The 22,325-nt window shown below is 48.2% G+C and overlaps 2 protein-coding genes across 5 annotated transcripts in view; one reads left to right on the top strand and one right to left on the bottom strand.

Moving 5' to 3' along the window:
- Positions 1-607, bottom strand: part of LOC126528326 (BSD domain-containing protein 1-like) — a 53,510-nt gene extending 52,903 nt beyond the window's left edge. For all 4 annotated transcript variants that reach the window (XM_050176213.3, XM_055069267.2, XM_050176214.3 and 1 more), the window contains exons 1-2: positions 556-607; positions 336-393 (exon numbers count right to left, since the gene is read on the bottom strand). In XM_050176213.3, the coding sequence (XP_050032170.1) occupies positions 336-393; positions 556-569 (72 nt within the window). In that variant the 5' untranslated portion in view covers positions 570-607. The remainder of the gene's footprint in view (positions 1-335; positions 394-555) is intronic.
- Positions 608-11,770: 11,163 nt separating this feature from the next.
- LOC126528328 (uncharacterized) lies at positions 11,771-22,125 on the top strand. The gene is made up of 4 exons (XM_050176215.3): positions 11,771-12,052; positions 16,068-16,327; positions 19,689-20,178; positions 21,941-22,125. The coding sequence occupies exons 1-3, from the start codon at positions 11,849-11,851 to the stop codon at positions 20,158-20,160; spliced, it is 936 nt and encodes a 311-aa protein (XP_050032172.1). The 5' UTR covers positions 11,771-11,848; the 3' UTR covers positions 20,161-20,178; positions 21,941-22,125.
- The last annotated feature ends 200 nt before the right edge of the window (positions 22,126-22,325 follow it).

Below are 22,325 nucleotides of genomic sequence, written 5' to 3' on the forward strand. Positions count from 1 at the left end.
AACCTCCTCAAAGCGAGGTTAAATGAACCCGTTACGTCCGGTGCTTGTTAAGAGTCGCCGGGTTATCACTACGAGATAAGGCGCTAGATATAGTATGCGGGCTACGAACAAGAAAAACTACGGAGACACGCAAAGGCAAAGTACTACGAACCGTCGTCAACGTTATGCAACCCGGAGGCCACGGCGCCGCGCCTCTTTAACAGCGTGCTCGCCGAGCACAGGGTGATTTTGTCAACGCTAATCGTACAGTGCTATTTGTAAACTTAAGTTTATTACAGTGTAGCAGTTTAAGACGCCTGACAAAGCGGCAAAGACTCACATTTATGATATCTTACCTTGTCTTTCGCTGTCTGTAACCAAGTATTCCACCACGGCGTTCCTTCGTCGGGATTCCTGCGCACGGAAAAATCGTGGTCGACACGTTAACGCGCAGTGCAAGATCAACTGGAGCTGCATTGGGAACAAACAATGTCGTAGCAACAAAATGTCATGCTTATTACGTGTTACAGATACTGTAAATATGTTTAACGTGGTTTTTATTCAGCAGATACTTACGTGCCCTCAGCCATCTTTACATCTTTGCGATGACAGCGACAGAGAACGCTCGTGTGGCTAGAGTTTACAAACAGAAAACCGAAACTGTCGCAAATATAAAATTTCTACAAGGGTTGAGTAAAAAAATACAAGTAAAACAAATACAACAAATGTATTATGTCTTCAAACGTATTTAACACGCAACGTTGCAGTTATGAATGGAGACAATTTAATGAAGTGCAACAGAGATCGGTTTCGGTTTCGTTAGACATACCGAGTGGCTGCACTCGGTGATGAGTTTTTGTGCCGATATATCAGCTCAAATTTAAGTAATTCCTTTTATAATATGCACATTTAGAACACTATTGCAGTTATAGACGGAGTTTCGCCATATATCCTGACACTAGATGCAAATAAAGTAAGAGGGCAAATAACTGCGCGGTGAACTATGAACCACAATTCCATATCAGATATACAAGCTTAATTTATTTGATCCTAACGCAGGCTGCACAAAAAAAAGCCGACACAAACAAAAGCACGTGTAAAGGACGTGTTTTGCAAAATATGTTTGCGTACCTTACACTCTTAAAACGCTTGCACCCCTTGGGGTGTATATTTGTCCCACAACTATAATCGTCATCTGCCTTTCTTGCGTTTCTTTTCTTGAAAACTCGGCGCTCGCTATTTTTCTGTCAAGAATACACTCTAAGAACAGTTTACACCTTTTGGCTTGCCCCTTCTGCCACACAAAAATAATCGTCATCTGCCTTGATGCGTTTCCTTTCTTTATCGCTGCAAGCCCGGAACTTTCCAGTGACGAACGGCACGCGCGTTATCAGAAGGGGCACTCCAAACTGTTCTACGCTGATAACGCGCGTGCCGTTCGTTACTGGAAAGTTCCGGGCTCGCAGCGATAAAGAAAGGAAACGCATCAAGGCAGATGACGATTATTTTTGTGTGGCAGAAGGGGCAAGCCAAAGGGTGTAAACTGTTCTTAGAGTGTACTGCATCACACTAATAACGCGCATGCCGTTCGTGACTGGGAAGTACCGGGCTCGCCGCGTTAGAGAAAGGAAATGCGGGCAAAACAGATGACGATTATCGTTGTGTGGCAAAAGGGTGTAATTTGGTTACGCTCTTAAAAAAACTTACGCCCTTCGGCGCTTATCTTGTCCCACAACAATAATCGTCATCTGTCTTGCCCGCATTTCCTTTCTCTAACGCGACGAGCCCGGTACTTCCCAGCCACGAACGGCATGCGCGTTATCGCAGCATTCTCGACAGGAAAGTAGCGAGAGCCGGGTTTTCAGGAAAGGAAACGCAAGCAGGGCAGATGACGATTATCGTTGTGGGACAAATATACACCCCAAAGGGTGTACCCGTTTAAGGAGTGTGCACTCTTAAAACGGTTGCATCCTTTGGGGTGTATATTTGGCCCACAACAATAATCATCTGCCTTGCTTGCGTTTCCTTTCTTTCCTTTGGGGTGTATATTTGCCACACAACGATAATCATCATCTGTCTTGCTTGCGTTTCCTTTCTTGAAAACGCTGCGCTCGTTACTTTCCTGTCGGGAATGCTGCGTCACACTGTTAATACGCGCATGCCGTTAAAACAACCAGCGCTGATGAAGCTATAGTTTAGACATTTTCAAGATACGAGGGCGAATCATAAAGTCTTTGCCCCTGTTCTTTTTTCCCTTTTTAGCGAAATTACGGCTGTAAATGCGAAGTCAGCATATCTATTCCCAGTAGTGCACCTTTCTTGGACCGGCCCGGCTACAGTACACTGTAGCCTGGCCTTATCTGCCGGTAGTTCCGCGGCACGGCGCTGCTGTCAGTTGCAGCAAAAACCCGGAGACCACTCAGCATTTTCTAATGGAATGCGAAGATATCACCCAGTGAGAACCGTAGCTACCGTAGGTTAACGTACACTTTCCAGAAGCGCTTGAGTTTAATGTGGACGGAAGAGTCAACCGGCGTTACGATAGGCCTGCGGGGGCTGGCGATCTTCGGAGAAGCGACCTCCGAACTCTTCCCAGCTTGCTGCGACGACTCGTTTTGTAAAGACAACAATGCGCCTCTTCAACAGCTCAACGGCGCCGTCTTGTCTAGCCACGTTCGGCGGACCGAGTATTGTTAGTCGATTCGCTGTCGCCTTCACGGTTTGTTTGGAACAAGAGAACTCCTGGAAAAGGATGTTTCGCGGTGCTTTCCCTCGGGGCCCCGAAGTCGTCACAGTCAATGGACAGACGCGGCGGCTACTGACTGCGGGGTAAGCTCTGGGATCAAGAGCTAGGCGCCTGCTCGGGTCAAGACCCCTGTCTACAAGAACCCTCTCACCTCGGTTTGTTCAGTGAAACCAAAGTGCGGAAGTCAGTGTGTGAACCCTCCCCCTCAATGGCGGGTCGACTACGATGACTTTGGACGCTCCCATTGGTCGAAGGTTCAACGGCCGTTTTCCCTCACCTAGGGATCTAGGGAGGACAGAGTGTTTTTAAGCAGCCGTTTTGCGGCTGCTCAGTGTGCATTCTCTTTCAGTCATGCTAGACTGGTGAACTGTAACGTTCTCCACCCTTCATGTAGATTACTGAAGTACTAAAGCGCCAAACGGATGACACAAGAAGAGACACGGACGAGCGCTTACTAACAACTGATGCTTTATTTTTAGAAACACACAATATATACGCAAACCTGGCAGCGCAACTCATACGTTGTCGAAAATCACATGGTAACTAGGCAAAAGGCAATAAAACGATTGTAAAAGAAGACGTTCGCGGCAATGACACGTGGTGTATAGGGCCAAAGGACCATAAATGATAATGGTTACGCGATACACAAAACACCGCCCTGAGGGAGTACCCCATTAAAAACTAAAAGATTAAGATTTTTTACCAAGCGCAGGCGGCGCAGCAACGTGCTCAGTTCTAACTAAGGGCTTCTGTAAAGGACATTTCACTTTTACACAGAATTTTTGGTGGTTCGCTGACGCATTCCAGGCCCTTCCTTTTAATGTGGAAGGTTTCCTTCAGCTCACGGGCAACGCTTTCTCGACTTCTGTCCAGAACAAGGGTATCTCTTAGGCGACGCTTGCACTCGCACTCTTTGCAATGGATACCTAAAAAAAGTACCTAAAAAAAGATGAGCTAATTAAAAAAAATGAATAGTTTACATGGCACCAACAACAAAAAATGATGATTTGGTGAAACATTTTCGTTGAAATAAATAGTCATCAGATAAGTAGAACAAAGCTACAAAAATTAGCAGGGTAAACGTTTTCGCTGTAGTTAAAAATTTAGGACTGCGAAACCAACACCCCTGGGAATATGGTGTGAATGCCTGCAAGAAATAAAGCCGGCTAGCCACAAATAAATCTCTTGTGTTGAGGACGAAACAACAACGTATAGCTGCAGTGGTGTTAACTGCGTCGCAAGAGAAGAGCTGAGCTACGGCAGTTCGCCGTCCTACCAGCGTTCCTATAGTTGGCTCGCAGCCACGAAGGCGACTGGCCACACCAGAGGTATCGAAATGTGCACCCAACATAACACAGCGAGGGCTAAAAAGTAAACAACCTAAAAACGAAACGTCGGTCAACTTAAGCATTACACAATTTTGATAGGGCTTATTCATAAAAAGAAAAAAAAAAGAGAATAAAGTACACCATTGTCGGTATCACTGATTTCTGCAAGTGGTCGGTACCATAGCAGCGTAACCTTCCGGACGCTTCAATGAACTGATGTGTAGCAGTAATAATCGACCACTGGCACGCTCCTTGTTCAGCGCAGTCGCGAGAAGAAAAAGTATTTCGTCGTCGTTGTCATACGCTGACGCGTCGTCTGCTGCCCCGTGAATTGACAGCTGCAACCAGGTGCTACAGGAGACCCTGCGTGAGCCCGAACGATACCGTTCTCTTGTAGGTAATTGTGCAGCAGGTTCAAAGAGAGCTTGCACGGATGAAACCGCAGATGGAAAACTTACTTCAAGGGAGCGAAGGAAGCTCTACGAACGGCGGTTTTCAGCCTGTCGTAGGAGATGGTGCCTTGGCGAACAAAAAAAAAATGACTCGCCATCCCAGCCCTGCGAATGTGGATGTCCAGCGAAGCTGTTGCAAAACCGCCACTACAACTGCTGAGAGGGGTATTCAATGCTTTACTGATGGTTCGGGTGCTTGTTTTGATTTTGTTCTTTATTGAAACGTGTACTGTTCTGCGTGTTGTGTGGGTGATTTCATTGAATGTATGCACTGTTCACTTCACTTTCACTTTGCTCAGCGCATGTAGCCTCTGCCTTACGGGGGTATGAGCCACTGCATTTTTCACTTGCTTACGGAGTGTTATGATCGACCTCTCAAGTGTGGGAAACATTCAGGCGTACTTTCCCATGACGAGATTATTTGCCTCGTACCAGAAAAAGCGGTTAGGATCAGCCCGGACTTCGACCTCTCAAGTGTGGGAAACATTCAGGCGTACTTTCCCATGATGAGATGATTTGCCTCATCCCAGAAGAGGCTCTTAGGATCAGCCTGGACTCGACCTCTCAAGTATGGGAAAGATTCCAGCGGGCGTTCCCATGTCGAGATGGTTTCTTTCAACCCCGAAAAGGCGGTTAGGATCAGCCTGGGCTTCGACCTCTCAAGTCTGAGAAACATTCAAGCGGGTGTTTTCATGTTGAGATAATTGCCCTCCACCCTGAAAAAGCGTCACCCCTCTACGCCCTGGGCAGACACAGAGGACGCGAGGGATTGCCTAAGGTAGCCGTTGCCCCCATGTTAGGCAGAACCGCTCTAAACTCGGAGAGTCACAACCATGTGCCAATGAAGTGAATACATTCTTTTCTATTTTTTTTTCATCACCACGATGCCCGCCTTCTTTGTCGTTTCCTTATTCTTGCGGTGAAGATACACCTTGCGTGGTCGAGAATGTAGCAAAGGGTATGAGCCATCGCATTTTTGCTTGCTTACGGGGGTATGAGCCATTGCTGATGATGATAGATGCTTGTTTTGAGCTTGTTATTTATCGAAACGCATGCTGTCCTCTACGTCTTATGTGTGCTTCCAATGAATTTAGGCACTGCTCGCTTCACTTTGCTCAGTGCTTGTAGCCTCTGCATTACAATGGGGACGAGCCATTGCATTTTTGCTTATGGTAGGACAGGATAGATACACTTTATTGAAAGAATAATCAGCATAATCGCTAATGATCGGGGCGCCTAGTCCAGGGCTCCGCTGGCTCTTGTCATCTTCTCTGCTCTATTGATCAGCTTTAGCTGGTCGTCGAGGTCCGAGTTGGACAGCAGTGCCTCCCATTGCTCCTTCGTGGTGTTCGTGTGACATCAGGCTCATGAGTATTAAGTGAGTTATGCAACACTTCAAGGAAATCATCAATCATCAATCAAAGAGTATTTCATTCCCGAATGCATCTGGAGAGAAAAGAGTAATAGAATATATTGTTGTTGCACGAATATTATTGGAGTGTGAGATCATGTGCATGACGTAGGTGCCTTGTTTTCTTAGTTTCTACGTATCTTGTGTGCTCTATCTTAATATAGCTGTGCAGTAGCGTATATAAGAACTTCAGGCGGTGAATTTTAGCTCGACTTTGGAGCGAGGGCAAACCTGCATGGCGTAGCAGTTATATCGGGGAATCAAGGCGTCGATAGCGATTAAAAATAAATCTAATCGCTTTGTGCAGCGCATTTTCAAGCATGCTGATACCGCTACTTGTGAAAGGGAACCAGATTATATTGGCATATTCTAGAATCAGTCGGACAAGTGTGTTGTATGCTAAAAGCTTAGTGTCACAGTCAGCGTGCGGCAGTATCCGCTTAAGGAAAAACAGTGGTTTTCATGGCTTTCGTGGTCATAGCTTCCGTGTGAACTGTCCAGCTGAGATCACAAGTTACATTACACCAAGATATTTGTACTGGCTTACATTTCGGAGCGTGGCGTTATTAAAACCACAAGGAAATGCGAAGCTTGTTTTCTTTTTTGTTATTGACATCGCGACTGTTTTTTCTTAATCACCATTTGCCAGTTAGGGCACCAACTTACCACTTCATTCAGGGCAACGTTCGGCTGAATTTGGTCTCTGTAGCTTTTAAACTCTTTATACAATGCGCAGTCGTCTGCTAATAGCCTAATATTTGCGTTAACTACCCGCCGTGGTTGCTTAGTGGCTATGGCGTTGGGATACTAAGCGCGAGGTCGATCGAATCCCGGCCATGGCGGCCGCATTTCTATGGGGGCGAAATGCGAAAACACCCGTGTACTTAGATTTAGGTGCACATTAAAGAACCCCAGGTGGTCAAAATTTCCGGAGTCCAAAACTACGGCGTGCCTCATAATCAGAAAGTGGTTTTGGCAAGTAAAACCCCATAATTTAATTTTAATTTGCGTTAACGTTGACTGCCAGGTCGTTCATAGACAACAAAAATAGTATCGGTGCCACACCGTATGCGACATTTGATGTGTCAGAAACGTGGTCATTGCATTGCACAAATTGTTGACGTCCGACCGGACAAATAGCTTGATATCCATCAAGTCACTGGCCCATCCCCAAGTTTGCGGACCAGCTGGAAAACTAGCTTTTCATGGGAAACCCGATCAAACGCCCTTGAGAAATCCATAAAAATTATGTCAATTCGTCATTCATATCCTATGTCAATTTGGGAGTGTTCGTTAATACCTTGGGCTACAGGTCATGCATCACCTCGACAAGTTGCGTTGCAGTCCATAGGCCTCTCGAAAATCCGTGCTGGTTTGGGTGTAGCAGATCACTGTCTTCGACAAACTTTGTAAGCCATAGAAGCATTACGTAATCAACGAGTACAGACCGCTTACATAATATCCTGGAAAATATCTACAGAGATTCCACAGCTACCTTAATTCTCCACAAGAAAACTGGGAAGATACCTATAAAGAAAGGGGTCAGGCAAGGAGACACAATCTCTCCAATGCTATTCGCTGCGCGCTTGGAAGAAATATTCAAGCTATCAAAGGGACACTAAAGGTTACTATTAATTCAACGTGGACTGTTGAAATACCATCACAGAAACCTTGAAACGCTTGTTTCGTGCCAAGGAGAGACTTATTTTAAGAGAAAATGCGTTCTGAAGCGTCCGCGTACCTCTAGCGCAGTTCAAATCGCCCGCCCTCCGATCGAGGAGTACTGACATCATGGTCTCATGGTGACGTTGCGTCATCGGTGAGTAGAACGGCGTCCGCAGACGGCGCTACGGCTTTTCTGCGCAAAACGCAAACGCGCGGCCAGAAACAGAGCCAAGAGAGCCGACAGCAGAGCGAAAGCGGGAGTATGGTGGCTAGCGGAAGGAGAAACGAATTACGTCCCACATTACGTCCCACGGCACACGGAGAGTCCGTTTTCGTTAAACTATAGGCTGCGGCGAGCTCGCAGCGTGGTCGGCGTGGTCTGTGAGAAGTGACGAGCCTTTTTCGCACTTGCAACAGGGCATAAAAAAGTGCTAATCGACGCAAAACTCGGCCTAGAAACGTGCTTCGCCACAGCCAGGGCTCAATACGACCCAAGCTGGCACGACCCAGATGTCGTTTCCCGCACCGCCACCAGGCGCCGCTACTATACCTCAAACTCCAGCGCAAGACGCCCATAAGCTGGTACTTCATTCCATGACGCAAACTTCGACGCTCGTCGCAATGGACCCTGACACCGACAGATTGGCTCGCGATGGTGGGCTCAACTTCAGCGATTTGAACACCGACGAGCGCGACCTGCTGCTGAGGGCTCGCACTGCCGGCGTCGTTGCGTACTAGTACGACGGCGGCCTCGACACCGGCTCTCCGGAGCGGGAAAGCAACGAGGGCTTCCCACGACATCACATGGACGTGGCATTCTCGCTGCTTGTTCCAAATGAAACTTTCGCGAGCCAGCAGAACCCTCACAGCACGACGCGATAACGAAGCTACTGAAACTCCAAAGCGTGCGCGGCGCAGAGTCGAGCGCGCACAGTCGAGCGAAAACGAAACCTTTCGAACACCATATTACTGAAGGGTAACCTCAAAATATTATTTTTTTTTAGAATCGAATAGACGTAGACAAGTAGCATTTTTTTACGTCTTATAATCAAATGAAATGATATTTTTAATACGAGTAGTTGAGTATTAGTAACACAAATTATGAGGAGTGCTTTCGTCATCGGGCTAGTACCGGAATGTCGCTGGGGGGTCTCAAATCGTGTCATGCATTTACCTCAATTTCTCGGTTACTAAAGCTCTGTTCGCGATTATATTGACGCCTTAGACGTTCTAGAACATTGCTCTACCACTTTAACTTGAGTTTCTGGTAACCTTTAGTGTCCCTTTAAACTGGGAAGGCTTAGGAGTAACATTCGACGGCGAATACCTCGGCAACCTTCGGTTTGTTGATGACATTGTTCTATTCAGCAACAATGCCGACGAATTAAACAAATGATTCAGGACCTTAACAGAGAGAGTGTGAGAGAGGGGTTGAATATCAATATGCGGAAGACAAAGATAATGATGAATAGCAGGGCAAGAAAACAAGAGTTCAAGATAGCCAGTCAGTCTCTAGAGTCTGTGAAGGAGTACGTTTACCTAGGTCAATTAATCACAGGGAACCCTGATTATGAGTCATAGAAGAATAAAAATGGGTTGGACCGCATACGGCAAACATTGTCAGCTCCTGACTGGAAGCTTACCATTATCATTGATAAGGAAGGTGTACTATCACTGCATTTTACCAGTGCTGACAGGGCTTAGACTTGGAGACTGACAACGAAGCTTGAGAACAAGGTCCGCGCAAGAAGCGACGGAACGAAGAATGCTAGGCATAATTTTAAGAGGCAGAAAGAGAGCGGTTTGGATCAGAAGGCAAACGGGTATAGCCGATATTCTAATTGACATTAAGAGAAAAAAATGGAGCTGAGCAGGTCATGTAATGCCGGTTATGTAACCGTTGGTCCATTAGGGCTACAGAATGGGTATCAAGAGAAGGGAAGCGCAGTAGAGGAAGGCAGAAGAATACACGTGGTGCGATGAAATTAGGAAATTCGCGGGTGCTAGTTGGCATCTTTTGGAGCAGGACAGGGGCGATTGGAGATCGCAGGGAGAGACCTTCGTGGTGCAGTGAACATAATATAGGCTAAATATGATTATGATGATGCTCAAGTATTTTACAGCTGGTACAAGTCAAGGAAATGGGCCTTTAGTTCTGTGGGGTCATCTTGTCACCGGATTTATGCACTGGGATTATTTTTGCGACTTTTCCGGGACCCCAGCTCTTTTTTCTCTAATAGCAGACACAGTTTACCGCTGTTGGTTATTTCTGGGGTTTCTAGTAATTTATTTTTGCCTGATGCGATAATCAGGGTAGGTTGCACTAGCGCGTTATCTATTGTAAATATCGACGGGAAGTACCGATTGAATGGATCCGCCTTATCTTTTGTTTCTCTTGCAGGGGAGCTATGGGAGGCTTCTTGGTCGCTGTGTTTACGCCTTACGTAACGCCAAAATTTTGTTGGTGACGTTTTGATGAACTTTGCTTGAGTGGTGCCATAGTAGTGCATTTCTAGTCATTTCTAGTTTCTAGTAAATGGCATTAAGTCTACTATTTGTCATAGATTTCTCTTTTTTTAACTTCTTTAATATCCCCTGCAATTAGCTTTACCTGTTCTGCTAAGTCGTCTAGCGCAGGGCCTGGGTTCAACTCATCATCTCCACCCAGAAGTAACAGCAAGCGCGAGAAAACAATCAGTTTGCAAGAGGCTCCAAGAAGTGACCGTGGGCACGGCAGCAGGATTAGGGAGACATCGTTACTACGAAATGACTTGTCTTGCTAATCTGTAGAATAAACAGGAGCGGATTTGAAGGCTGTATCCTTGTGCTGCTGCTGTGCCCCCTGCCAACTATGCCGTATGCGCGCTACTTTATATAGTCGCTCGATGCTGCCATCATCGGTGATCCCGGCATATCTGTCGATGTAACGCCAGCACCATCATGGAAGGGCCGGTAGCTTTCGTCGACTGAGGCTGGGTGTATCAGCAGATACACCCAGCCTCAGTCGATAGTAGTAGCTTGAGACGATGGTCGTAGCTCGTAGCATGCTGGCGTAGGGCCCATGGGAAGCAGCGGGATGCTCATCTGCAGAAAAAGCAGGAACGGATTTTAAGGCTGCATCTTTGCGATGCTGCCGTGCCCACCCACCCATATATTACACAATACAAAATTTGAATTACAAATAAAAATGAAAAGGGAAATTTTAGCATTGAATTGATTTTGTCTCGCACAGGAATTTGTAGAGATCGTCACAGAGGCTCCTGCGGCTAAACCCCAGTTCAGTGGCACCGAAGGAAAAGACCATCGGAGGAGTCGACGTCAGTTGAAGTTTACGTGATGGTTCTTCAAGCAACCACTTTCTTTGAACCTTAAGACGGCGACACGCTAAAAAATAAAAGTTCTAGAGATTCACTCTTATTGCAGAAATGGCACAATGGTGATACCACCAAAACAGACCCGTGAAGGTAAAAGTTGAGTGGGGCCACTCGACAACGTAGTCTCGTAAGCGACACTTCATTATTTATAGTGGAGTATCATGCGTCTGTTGTTCTAAGAAAATATGACATACGAAAATTCAAAGGTGAACAATGAAAATTTATTGAAGCTGTTCTGAGTGGTGAATTTTCGAAAACGCGCCAATGTAAAAAACGAACATGACGGTAGAATAGGCATTACCTGGCCACCATGGGATTCCACTGGAGTTCGTCAGCAGATTCCTCTAGTATTAGACCTTTGTGTGCTGGCACCCACACAAACGAACGAGGCGTAAATGTCTTCGGAGGAAGAAACCGAACGTTTCTAATGTGTTTGATAAAGTAAGAGTGGTTAGCGAAAAACAAACATAGAAACAGACTCTCTAAATTGCGGCTGCTGACAAAGATGAAGGTAATTTACGTAAAGCTAGAACAATTGCCGATAATTCAGCCTGATCAGTAGGTGCGAAGTCAGGTAATCGTTTTGAAAGAGACCAATTAGAGATGGCTATCGATCCAACGCTCGCACCTGCCTGTTTTTCATAGACGGAAGCGTAAGTAACTATCGCAGATTTTATTTCTGTAGTTGTGCAAGGTCATTTTCTAAAATACCATGAGGAATTGATAGGGCAAATAGGCTTCGCTCCCTTTTTTGGGGAGACAACATCATCGTCGTCGTCTTTGTCATCATCATCATCATCATTTGTGGCAGCAGCATTGCGCGTGCAGACGAAGAAGCAGAAGAAGCGTTCCACCCGGTGTGGACGGCAGCAGCAGAGCAGGCAGCGGTCGTCATGTCGGTCGCCAAGCAAGATGAGCTCGACGACGCGAAGGTAGCCGAGCTGCGAGATCTGTTTTCCAAGTTCGACCTGGATGGCACAGGCACGGTGGCGTTCGAGCACGTCGACGAGATCCTCCGAACCGCCGCCCGCGTCATCGTCGAGCCGGAGTTTAAGAAGCGCGTCAAGAGCACCGCGCCCGACGACCTCCAGCAGAAGGTGGGCTTTCGTTTTCGCTCAAAGAATTGAACTATATAGCACTGGCTCTGTCATGGCCAAGGGCAAAGGAATGATTACATAATTGCGGTTGCACTGGACATGTGCAATTCTTATAAAGGAACCCCTCTCACGCCAACTTTGCTCACTCCCTTTCGCGTTCTTATGTACGCTTGCCCGGTAGCACTTTCCAACTTTGGGTATGTGTAGTGCCCCACAGTAAAGGCCTTCATTGCAGCGATGTCGGCAGTTTACTTTCAGTTACACGCTCAGAAACCAACGGGTGAATGATAGGAAAGGCGTGCGAGCTGCAATCAAACCAAGAGTAGAAATTGTAAAGCCAAGCTTTCTTCGCGAACTACTCCGCGATTAGACGTGTCCTCGCCGTGGTCGCGGGACTTCGCGGGTATACAAGCGGTCGCGCTGCTTCCACCAGAAGCGCACGAGATCAGAGGTCAGTCTCGTGACGCAAGACGCAAGCTCGATGAAACCCTTCGGCGAGCATTACGTCACTCAGCAAGCCTTGGCCAGCGAACGCTCCGTGAAGCCACAGTGGTGGCCCTACACGTTATCTCTTGTGTCGAGATCACAGAGCAAGAACCGAGATTTGCTGAGACTTTAGCTCCCAGTAGCTATGCCAGTAGTTTTTATTCGGTGCGCATTTGTGCGGCTGCTCCGCCGGGGCTCTGCCTGCAGAGCGGGAGCACTAAAACCAACCACGCACTGTGACGTGCGATCACGCGTTGGGCCACCAGGTCTGGCTTCGATTGCGTTGCCCCCGGCATGCTCCCTCCTACTTTTTTACCTTCCTCCAAGTATTTAGTAACAGAAGCTCCGTGAAGCTCTGTGAAAGTATACTAGCGCCTCGGTCAACGAGGAAGGCGAGCACATCGAAATGTATCCGTCCGCGCTTTGTCGTCTGCTACCAACCCCGAGCGTTCGCCCCTGAACAGGGGCGAACGCTCTGCAGCCGAAGATGGAATAAATATGTTAGCCCACGCCGCGTCGTCTGCTCAGCGTCTATTCCGCGTTCGCTAGTCAATGTAATCGCGTACAGTACACGAGTGGAGAAATAAAATAATGATGAAGTGAAAAATTAAGCTTTTCAAGCGTTCAGCATTGTCAACGCACCGCGAGTGCTAATTCTGTGGCGCCATCTGCTATGTTGAAATCAAGCCACTTTTAAACCGTGGAATCGTCTGCGTAGCCCTAACAGTTTCAATACAAACAGCTGACCTTAAATAAAAAGAATCTACCTAATGTCCTGCCTCAGCATGAGGTGATGCTAAACGATGGCTGATTTCACCATTTATTTCTTGACGTAGGGCCGGAGAACGAGCAAGACGGTTGAAATTTTAACGAAGCGGGCGCATGCAAGTGAGCATGCGAGGTGCCATGGCTAGTGGTGTAAAACAACCGTGGGTATAAACAAGGCCTCCTCTCAAAGAGTTTCATGCATGGAGGAAGGTGAAAAGGAGGGAGCATACCGCAACGCGATTGGTGCCGAACCTGGTGGCTCAACACGTCATCGCACGTCAATGTGCGTGGTTGGTTTTAGTGTTCCTGCTGTGCAGGCAGAGCCACGGTAGGGCAGCTGAACAAACGCGCACCGAATAAAAACGAGTAGCGTAGCCACTGGGAACCAACGTAGCTCAGCAAATCTTTATTGTTGCTCCACGATCTCGACGCAAGAGGTCACGTGCTGGGTCACCACTGTAGCTTCACGGAGCGCTCGCTTGCCAAGGCTGGCTGCGTGACGTAATGCTACCCGAAGGCCTTCACGCAATATATGTCTCTTTAAACTACATGCCTGGAAAGTTAGCGTCGAAAGCGCTGCCATTCCCTCTCCTGTTCTCTCCTCCTCTTGTGATCGCGTGGTGGGCAGGGTGTGTGTCTGCAGATGAGCAGAGGCCTTCCCATCCATAGCGTGGCTGTGTAACGCATGACGTACTCGTTTGCCTGTGGCTTCGTCCGCGCTGTGACAATGGTTCCCCCGCCCAGATGTCGGAGGTGGCGTGGCTGTTTGCTGCTGCGTCGCTTTCTCATTCGCGAAAATCGCAGCGTGAAGTTCAAGCTGACAGCGCCTCTGGCGCTGTGCCACAAGCGTTTTCGCTAGCCTACTTCAGTGTATCAAAGAAAAAATTAATTGTGGGTTTTTACGTGCCAAAACTACGATCTGATTACGAGACACGCTGCAGTGAGAGACTCGGGAACTGCGGTTCTTCAACGTGCATCTAAATCTAAGTACATGGGTATTTTCGCATTTCGCCCCCATGGAAATGCGGCCGCCGTGGCCAGGATTCGATCCTGCGACCTCGTGCTTAGCAACACAGCACCATAGCCACCAAGCAACCACGGTGGATACTTCAGTGTCTCGGATACAGAGACAAGCAACATGTCTCGATGTTGATGTTTCAAAGGAAGTGATGAATCGAAAATATACCCCTTAATGCAAAGTTGCTCTTTGTATGCAACTGTGGCGGATCACTGTTACTGGCAAGTTACGGGGAGCAATTATCGGCTGAAAACCACAGCACATTTCTTATGGTGGCGTGCCGCTATGCTATATAGCTTCAATGTTCAGCTTACATCGATTCCCATAATCCGTGGGATCTGCGATATATATATTTAAGTAGTTCAACTAACTATGGTCTGCTCTGGAGCACACCATCAGTCGCACTTTTGCTCCTCGAAGAGGCAGGACGCGTGTCGAGTGAGCTCCTGAACAACACTTTGCAGTGTGGTGGACGCAGTTTAAATCATGTATCCGGGATCTCGGTAGTGCGACGTAATGGTCCCGCATTTCTCTCGCATTTCACGGCAAAATGCCACTGATTTCCTTTGTTGCGATAGCAATTATATGGACACTCCAGGCGCGTTACTGCCGTCACCGTTGCCGTGAGGTTCCTTATGAGTGAAAGCGTGTGAAAGTGAGCCGGCAAATGCGGTTCAATTCCGCGTGCGCGAGCGAGGAACTCGGCCCGGATACGTGATGATGATGATGATGATGATGATGATGATGATGATGATGATCTAAAGAAAGCAAAGACGAGATGCGTGCCCCCTCCTGTGGCGCGCGAGGCCCGGGGGTAAGGCGAGGGAGGAGGACCATTCTACTCCGGCGGCTGCTATGGTTTATAGATGTCCTCCTCGCCCGCCGCTCCGTACAGAATCGAGACAACCACGGCGTCTACTACGGCGTTGGCCGCGCCTTTGGCGGACGCCGTAGGGACGCGTTGCCGGCGCTCGTGTGTCTTGAAAGCGACCTGCGACGTGGCCAACGTGCGCGCCCGCGCGTAATGGCGGTATAGCGTCGTCTGCGTTGTGCTTTCAGCGTTTCGTTCGCGTTGCAGTGACAGATGCACGGAGGTCATTTGGCTCGCGGCTACTGCCACGATTCTTAACTCCACCGTTTTCACAGACGGCTTCCGCTGTCATCGAGCGAGACGTGTTCATGTTTACCTGTGCGCGCGTGACACCGCGCTGGTTAATTTAGTTAAAACACGTGGACGGGCTAGTTGGTTCGAATCCACGATAGAATGTGTAAGCGCCACTGAACAACGACCTAGAAAGATGCAGACACGCAAAGACAACGCTGTCTCTGTGTGTCTGTCTCTTTCTGTGTCCTCGTTGAGTGACGCTTACATATTCTATCATTGCTAATTTTGTTCGTAAGTGAATGTTTACAAGTTTATAGGGCCGATAAAACTACTACCCTTACTTCGTACAGCTAGCTACTAACTTGCTATCTCAGTCAGTGCTTCGCCTTCCGGACGGAACTGCGACTTTTTTAATGGAATAATGTCTGACAGGCAGCCAAACGAACGCATAGCCACGTCATGCCATAACCGCAAGTGAAACAACACTAGAGCTCGTGTCGTTTCGTGCTGCACTATGTACTTTTCATTGCGCTAACTTGTCCTTGGCAACGTTACACCAACCGAGCTACGCTTTCTGTACATCCCGCTCGTTTGTAGCTGTCACCGCTCTCGCGCGCTGTGCTTTGTGCCCCACCCAGGTGCAGTTCCCAGAGTTCTTGGACATGGTGCAGAAGTGCACCCGCGCGTTCAGCCCTCAGACGGACCTGCAAGGCGCGTTCCGCGTGTTCGACCGCGACGGCCACGGCTTCATCACGACGGCCGAGCTGCGTCACGTGGTCACCACGCTGGGCGAGCGCATGACGGACGAGGAGGCCGACGAGCTCATCCGGGAGGCGGACCCCAACAACGAAGGGCATGTCGACTACGAGCAGTTCATCAAGATCATCTCCACCCCAGTGTACGCTGCTGTCGAGCTACTAATCTCACATGTGTATATACAGTGGGGTACATTGTTAAAGGGAACACTCTATAGTGGGCGGTTCTTGCTTTGTTCGCGCTATATATAGCTGCAAGTGCCCGCTGAAGCTTTGACAGTGCACACGACGGTAGCGTAAAGCATGTCGGCAGCCACCCCCCCCCCCTCCCCTCCACACGAGCGCGACGCGATGCGAAGGATTGTTGCTCGGTTAGCAAAAAAGCCTCTCAGGAATTGTGTTATTTTCTTCAAGGAAGCAGCGACCGCATTTTTAACGCGTGTGCGAATAGTTATACAGGGTGTCCCAGCTAACTTTATCCAGAGTTTAAAAATATGCGGATGCCACGTAGCGAGAGAAAACCAAGGTAATGCTGTGCGCCGTCGCTTGGAGACACTGAACTTTATTTTCATCCGGCCTAATTAAATTATTAGTCTTAATTTATTAACCAACTTTTCAAATATTTTAATTCGGTGACAAGTGTCAACTATAAAATTGTAGAGCAACATGAAAAACTCCCCATGCAGCTTTCTCTTGCTCAATACGCGCTACATAAAAGTGTTTTTCCGAGCGTCGAAGAAACGCGCAAACGCACGCGAAGTTGACGCGCGACTGACCGCTCGAGGCACTTTGCGCGCACTCGCGGGCTTCTTTCACTCTCCGAAAAACACTTTTAATGGAGCACGTATTGAGCAACAGAAAGCTGTATCCGGAGTTTTTCATGTCGCTCTACAATTTTCTCATTGATACCTCTCATATAACTATAATATCTGATAAGTTAGTTAATTGGGACTAATAGTTTAATTAGTCCAACTGAAAAAAAATGTTATTTGACTATCTCCAAGCAACGGCAAACAGCATTACCTCGATTCTGTTCAGCTACGTGGCATTCGCATATCTTTAAACTCTGGCTAAATTTAACTGGGACACCCTGTACATGCCGCGGGAACAGCTAGCACATAGGTTCTTGTAGAAGAAATGATTCATAACACTGAATTGTTTAAGCTCATTATGCAGCGACAGCCGCTCAAGGGAAACATCTCATTAGTATTCAAAAGCTCATAGCAACTGATATTTAGCATAAAGCTAAAGCTTTATTTTGATTTACCTACACTATCATTACGCGTCGTAATACTAATAAGGTGCTTCCCCTAAATGTGGCCGCCCTTCGCATTATACTTCACTTTCGTACGTATGTACGCTACTTTGACATTAATGTATTCCATGGGCTTTGGCTCACTACGCTATGCTAGAATGACGGCTGAACAATTCCCACTTCTGGAATAATGTCGGCGGTCTTTACGAGGAGCTGAGAGCAAACGTCTCAAGCGATCAGTTACTGCACACTGTTTTCACTCGCACCTCGGGAATCATCTAGGCCAATGACCTACGCGCTCGATAATTTTAGCTGCCTTGCAAAAAACACAAACACACACACACACAGATGGCAGGAGGGACCGGGGCTGCACACTATACAAGGACGTTTCGCACAACTAACTAACCAGCACAACTAACTCCGAGTCATCTTCTGCAATGCCGAATGGACATTGCCCGTAGGAAAATAATTCGCACTCGTGCTCTACACTCGCGTGTTCCCTTTAACAGTGGAGCGCGCTTTACGTACTTCCAGCGAGCATTTCTTTAGCATGACGTATTTTTCTTAACGTATACTCGAACCTCGTTATGATGGAACGGGATGTGACGAAATAATGGACATATGAAGTAAATGAAATTTCCTTTGAATTCACTCTAGAGATTCATGCATTGAAATGCAAGCGAAATTGTCCTGCCGATGAATGTAACGAACTGGATTCCTCTTCGAAACAAAATATATATATATATATATATATATATATATATATATATATATATATATATATATATATATATATATATACTTGGTGTGCTGTGTTTCGTGCCACGTGCTGCACGACCGCGACGAGGCATGTTGAAAGCGTGAGCGAAGGACCATCACAGTGCAACATAAGGCAGCCATCTAAAGCGCCAGGTGCTAAGAAGTCGCGCGTTTCACCCGCCGAAGATTCCTGCGTTGTTCTGTTCAAGTTTCATCGCATGCGTGGCCGCGTTGCGGCTCCGCGGGCCGCAAAGCCGTATTCTTATTTCCGTGTTTACAATTGTGCATCCTACTGGGCGTATATTGCAGTAAAAGGCAATAATGGATGTAAACAAGTAATTTCGGCTCCTCCTTCTATTTCGTTATAACGGAGTTCGAGTGTATTTCCGGAATACGGAAGACGAGGTCGAGAATAGTAGTGTTGATGGCGGCCTTCATTCTGGGACGCTGGGTTTTATCAGATTGTGTTGCGCACGCTATGCTCCTCGACCACTCATGACAAAAGAAAGAAACTGCAGAAACCAAAGGCGACGATCGTAAACGTAATCGAATAGTGCGAAAGGACGAGCAAACGCGCAAAAAAAAAAACGTGTTGCAGCTGTTTTAAGCGGCTATGACTTCCAGTCATTCGCGAAATCAGAGGGCAGATCCAGGGTACTCCCTCGCCCCCTGCCGTCCCAAGAGAGGCGGGCACTTGCGCGCTGAAAAAATTGAGCGTATACACTGCGCACCCCTTTTGAAGTCTAATGAGGTTCAACAAAGTAAGAGCGAGGCTTTGAGAGATGCCCTTGTGGACGGCTGTGGAATCATTAGTAACGGTCAAAGAACAAGCATGTTGGTAACGTTGCATCCTTGGTTAGCAGCGTGACGACCCATGTAGGAAGTGAGAGAAGGGACAGCTCATCTCACATTCATTGCCGCGACCATCACTGCAGACCAATTTTCGATGGCAGACAAAGCATGAAGAGCAGTCCCCATAAGAGCAAAGAAACTAGGGAGATAATCGAGAAGCATGCAATATGCAAAGCCGGCGAGCGCTCTGTAACTGCCCCTACGCTGTCACTGTCTCCTAAGGAAGACCAACATCCAGACACATGATCCTTCCGTCGTAATAACCACATATCCCCCTCCCGTCTATTCTGTTGTGCCATCGCGTGGTATATGAGCCTGACCTGTGTGCGCAACAAAATTGTAAGTCAGCGCTCTTTCCTCTCCTTTCTCTCACTTACTACGTGGGTCGTCGCGCTGCTAACCAAATGATTAATTTAGCCACAAATCGAGCCAGGAATCGAGCCCACGCCCTCGCGCTCAGCAGCCGAATGCCACGGCTACTGTGCCACCTTTACGGGCGCTTCATTGTCACTTCACTGTGTGTCGGCGTATGTTAATTACTTCATTCATCGTCACTTCATTGTGTTGTGATGGCTACTCCCGAGACAAAAAGAGCGGACCTAGCTACTATGCTTGCTCGTGCTTGTTTCCACGTGCAGCCCGCCGGACCAGTATGGCGTGCCGCCCAAGAAGAGGCCTCCGCCGAGCACCGAACTGCTGCAGCCGGGCCCCGACAGCCTGGTGCCGAGTGCATCGGACGTGCTGGCGCAGAGGGCGTCGATGAGCGCGGTGTCCGAGGCGCATACCGCGCTCGGCGATGTGGCCGCGGCGGCCGGCGAAGGCCACGCCAAGTCCGGCGAGACGTCGGCGCCGTCGTCCGAGCCCCGCAGCGACAAGTCCGGCCAGGGTTCGAAAAAGTCATTCGGCAAAGCGTCCATCTCGGGCTCTGCCAAAGGGTCCGCCTCGACTTGGGGAAAGGGGTCCGGGGAAGGATCCAAGAAGTCGTCCCGGAAAGGGTCCGGCACCGGCGACACTCCTGGCGCCGTTTCTAATGCCAGTGGTCCTCCCGTCGAGGCAGTTGTGCACGGCGCACCAGTCGAGAAGAAGGACGGCGAGGTGGTCAACAAATGACAGGGACGCCTGTCCCGAGTACGTGTTACAGTCCTTAGGATTGCTGCTCCGAAAGCCCCAGGATTTACGCTGGCCGGCCGACAATTCGGCCATATGCCCTTACGACTCCCTTACTCCAGCCGCCTATAACGCAGCTGTCCATTGCAGGTTAAGTTAGTGTTGAAGAAAGGCTCCGCAAGGTGGGAAAGAAAGGATCAACTGTTTAACTGCCCTTATACAAAAATGCCCCTCAAGAGCGTGGCCACGGAAAGGGGGAAGTGATCAGAAGTTAACAAGCGAGTACGGAGTCATCAAAACGAACGTGAGGAAGACGGGTGCGGTACATGATATATACAAAGGTTGGATACAAGAAAAATTAATTGAGCTTCACAGACGGCAAGCAAAAGATCAGGGGGGGGGGGGGGGTATATGCATCTCCATTTAACACACACATAGAAATCCACAATCGTGAAGTGGTTATTGAAGTGCTATGAGTGTTCCTATTTCATATTCCTAAGTATTTGGCGGAAAAGAAACTAGACCTCTCCCACTCATGCTACGCAAGGTGACACAGACACGGCGATCATGCAGAGAGTTTGCATGCGTTGGCAAGACAGAAGTATACGTGACATATATATACATATCGAGAAAGAGGGAGATAGGAAGCGAAGGCAGGGATGTTAACCATTCAAGTGTCCGGTTGGCTACCCTACGCTGGGGGAAGAGCGAGAAGGAAGAGATATAGGGTATAGAGACGTGCACGGACATTACTTGAGTTAAAGCGCATACGTGAGATTGTGACTAGGGCATCGGGCAGCAGCGGCCAAAGTTCGATCCCGTGTCATTGGGCACGTTGTTAAGTTGTTTTTAAGTCTGAGCTATTGGGCAAGACCTTAGAAGAACTCGGCTGCCATCTTCGTGAAATACCCGGAGGGTTTGGAAAGGGAAGCTTCGGGCTAACATTTGGACGGTAAGACAAAGGGCAGTGCCTCGCTCTATTTGAGGACCAAGCTGGCTGCTTTAGGAAGAAAGCATACAATTGGAAGTATTCGCAACAGGTTGAGACATGTGTCTGTTGCAGCGAAAGTCTGGAAAATGACTCGGCACGTTGTAGTGGAATGCCAACATATATAAGAAGCGTCCACTTTCCCGAAGCGTTGAGATTCGATGCTGACAGGAGCGTAACGGCCAGTGGTGGAGATAACTGTCGAGTATGGCATGGAAAGGGCAGGAAAGGGGTGGAGCCTGGGTCGTTGCAGCAATAGGTAACGTTAAAATATGGAGATACGCAACGCGCTAGACTGTAATTAGCTCAAACAGGCTAGGTGACTATTTGTGACCACCCCGTTTCGAAAGGCATCACATTACAAATCATCATCAGATCTGTCCTGCAAACGTGTTTAGAGCATCAGGTACTGACTTCTCGCCGGCCGCGCATCAAAATGCTCGCGGTTTTCGAACGAGTTACTTTTGATATGAATGGCATCAGCCGAAAGGCGTTTATTGCAGCAGTAGCGGTCGGTTTGAGTGTTTTATATTATATGCACTGTAATATAATTCACCCCCTGCAAACATTTATGGCTGTACCTTATATTACAGCGCGACGAAGTGGACGGACAGCTGCGCGACAAAGACATGCCGGTTTATCTCACGCATCCCCTCCCCGATGTTCTTGTCATTCCGTTATCTAACTTTCTCAGTGAAGGTTAGAGGGCGGTAGCATGCTGATTCAAGTGGCCTGCTCTGCCTGTCTCTTTAACAAACCTTTTTCTCTCTTTGTTCTCTCGCTTGCGGCGTCCAGTGTTCGCCGTAAGGTCATCGAGGCAGCGCAATGGACACTGCGGCACCGTCAGGAAGCCGTGTACCGTGGTGAGACCATGGCTGATTCCGCGGCGTCAGCTGCAGTGTAGTCGACACTGCCCTGCGGTACTCGGGAACCCTTCCCCGAGTGCCGGGTCTGTCGGAAATAAATTTAGCCACTCTGAACTCTTGGTCGTTGGTTGTGATTGATGATACAGGTGCAGAGTGAATGAAGCTTCACCTTGGCACACGTTATCGAACGTGTGCTACGTGTATGCGGCAACCGTGGCAACCGTTGTAATGAACGTGCTAAACCTATAGGGCCAGCTGTGCGGGAAACAAGCGTACTGCACTTCGCATACGCAGTTTACGCTTGGGAATGTGGC

Source organism: Dermacentor andersoni, chromosome 9, assembly GCF_023375885.2.
Source record: "Dermacentor andersoni chromosome 9, qqDerAnde1_hic_scaffold, whole genome shotgun sequence".
Lineage (NCBI taxonomy): Eukaryota > Metazoa > Arthropoda > Arachnida > Ixodida > Ixodidae > Dermacentor > Dermacentor andersoni.

Excerpts from the sequence above, each read along its gene's own strand:
- LOC126528328 (XM_050176215.3), top strand. The coding sequence starts at position 11,849 with ATGTCGGTCGCCAAGCAAGATGAGCTCGACGACGCGAAGGTAGCCGAG. Across the intron at positions 12,053-16,067 it reads CCGACGACCTCCAGCAGAAG|GTGCAGTTCCCAGAGTTCTT; the intron begins GTGGGCTTTCGT and ends TGCCCCACCCAG. Across the intron at positions 16,328-19,688 it reads AAGATCATCTCCACCCCAGT|CCCGCCGGACCAGTATGGCG; the intron begins GTACGCTGCTGT and ends TTCCACGTGCAG.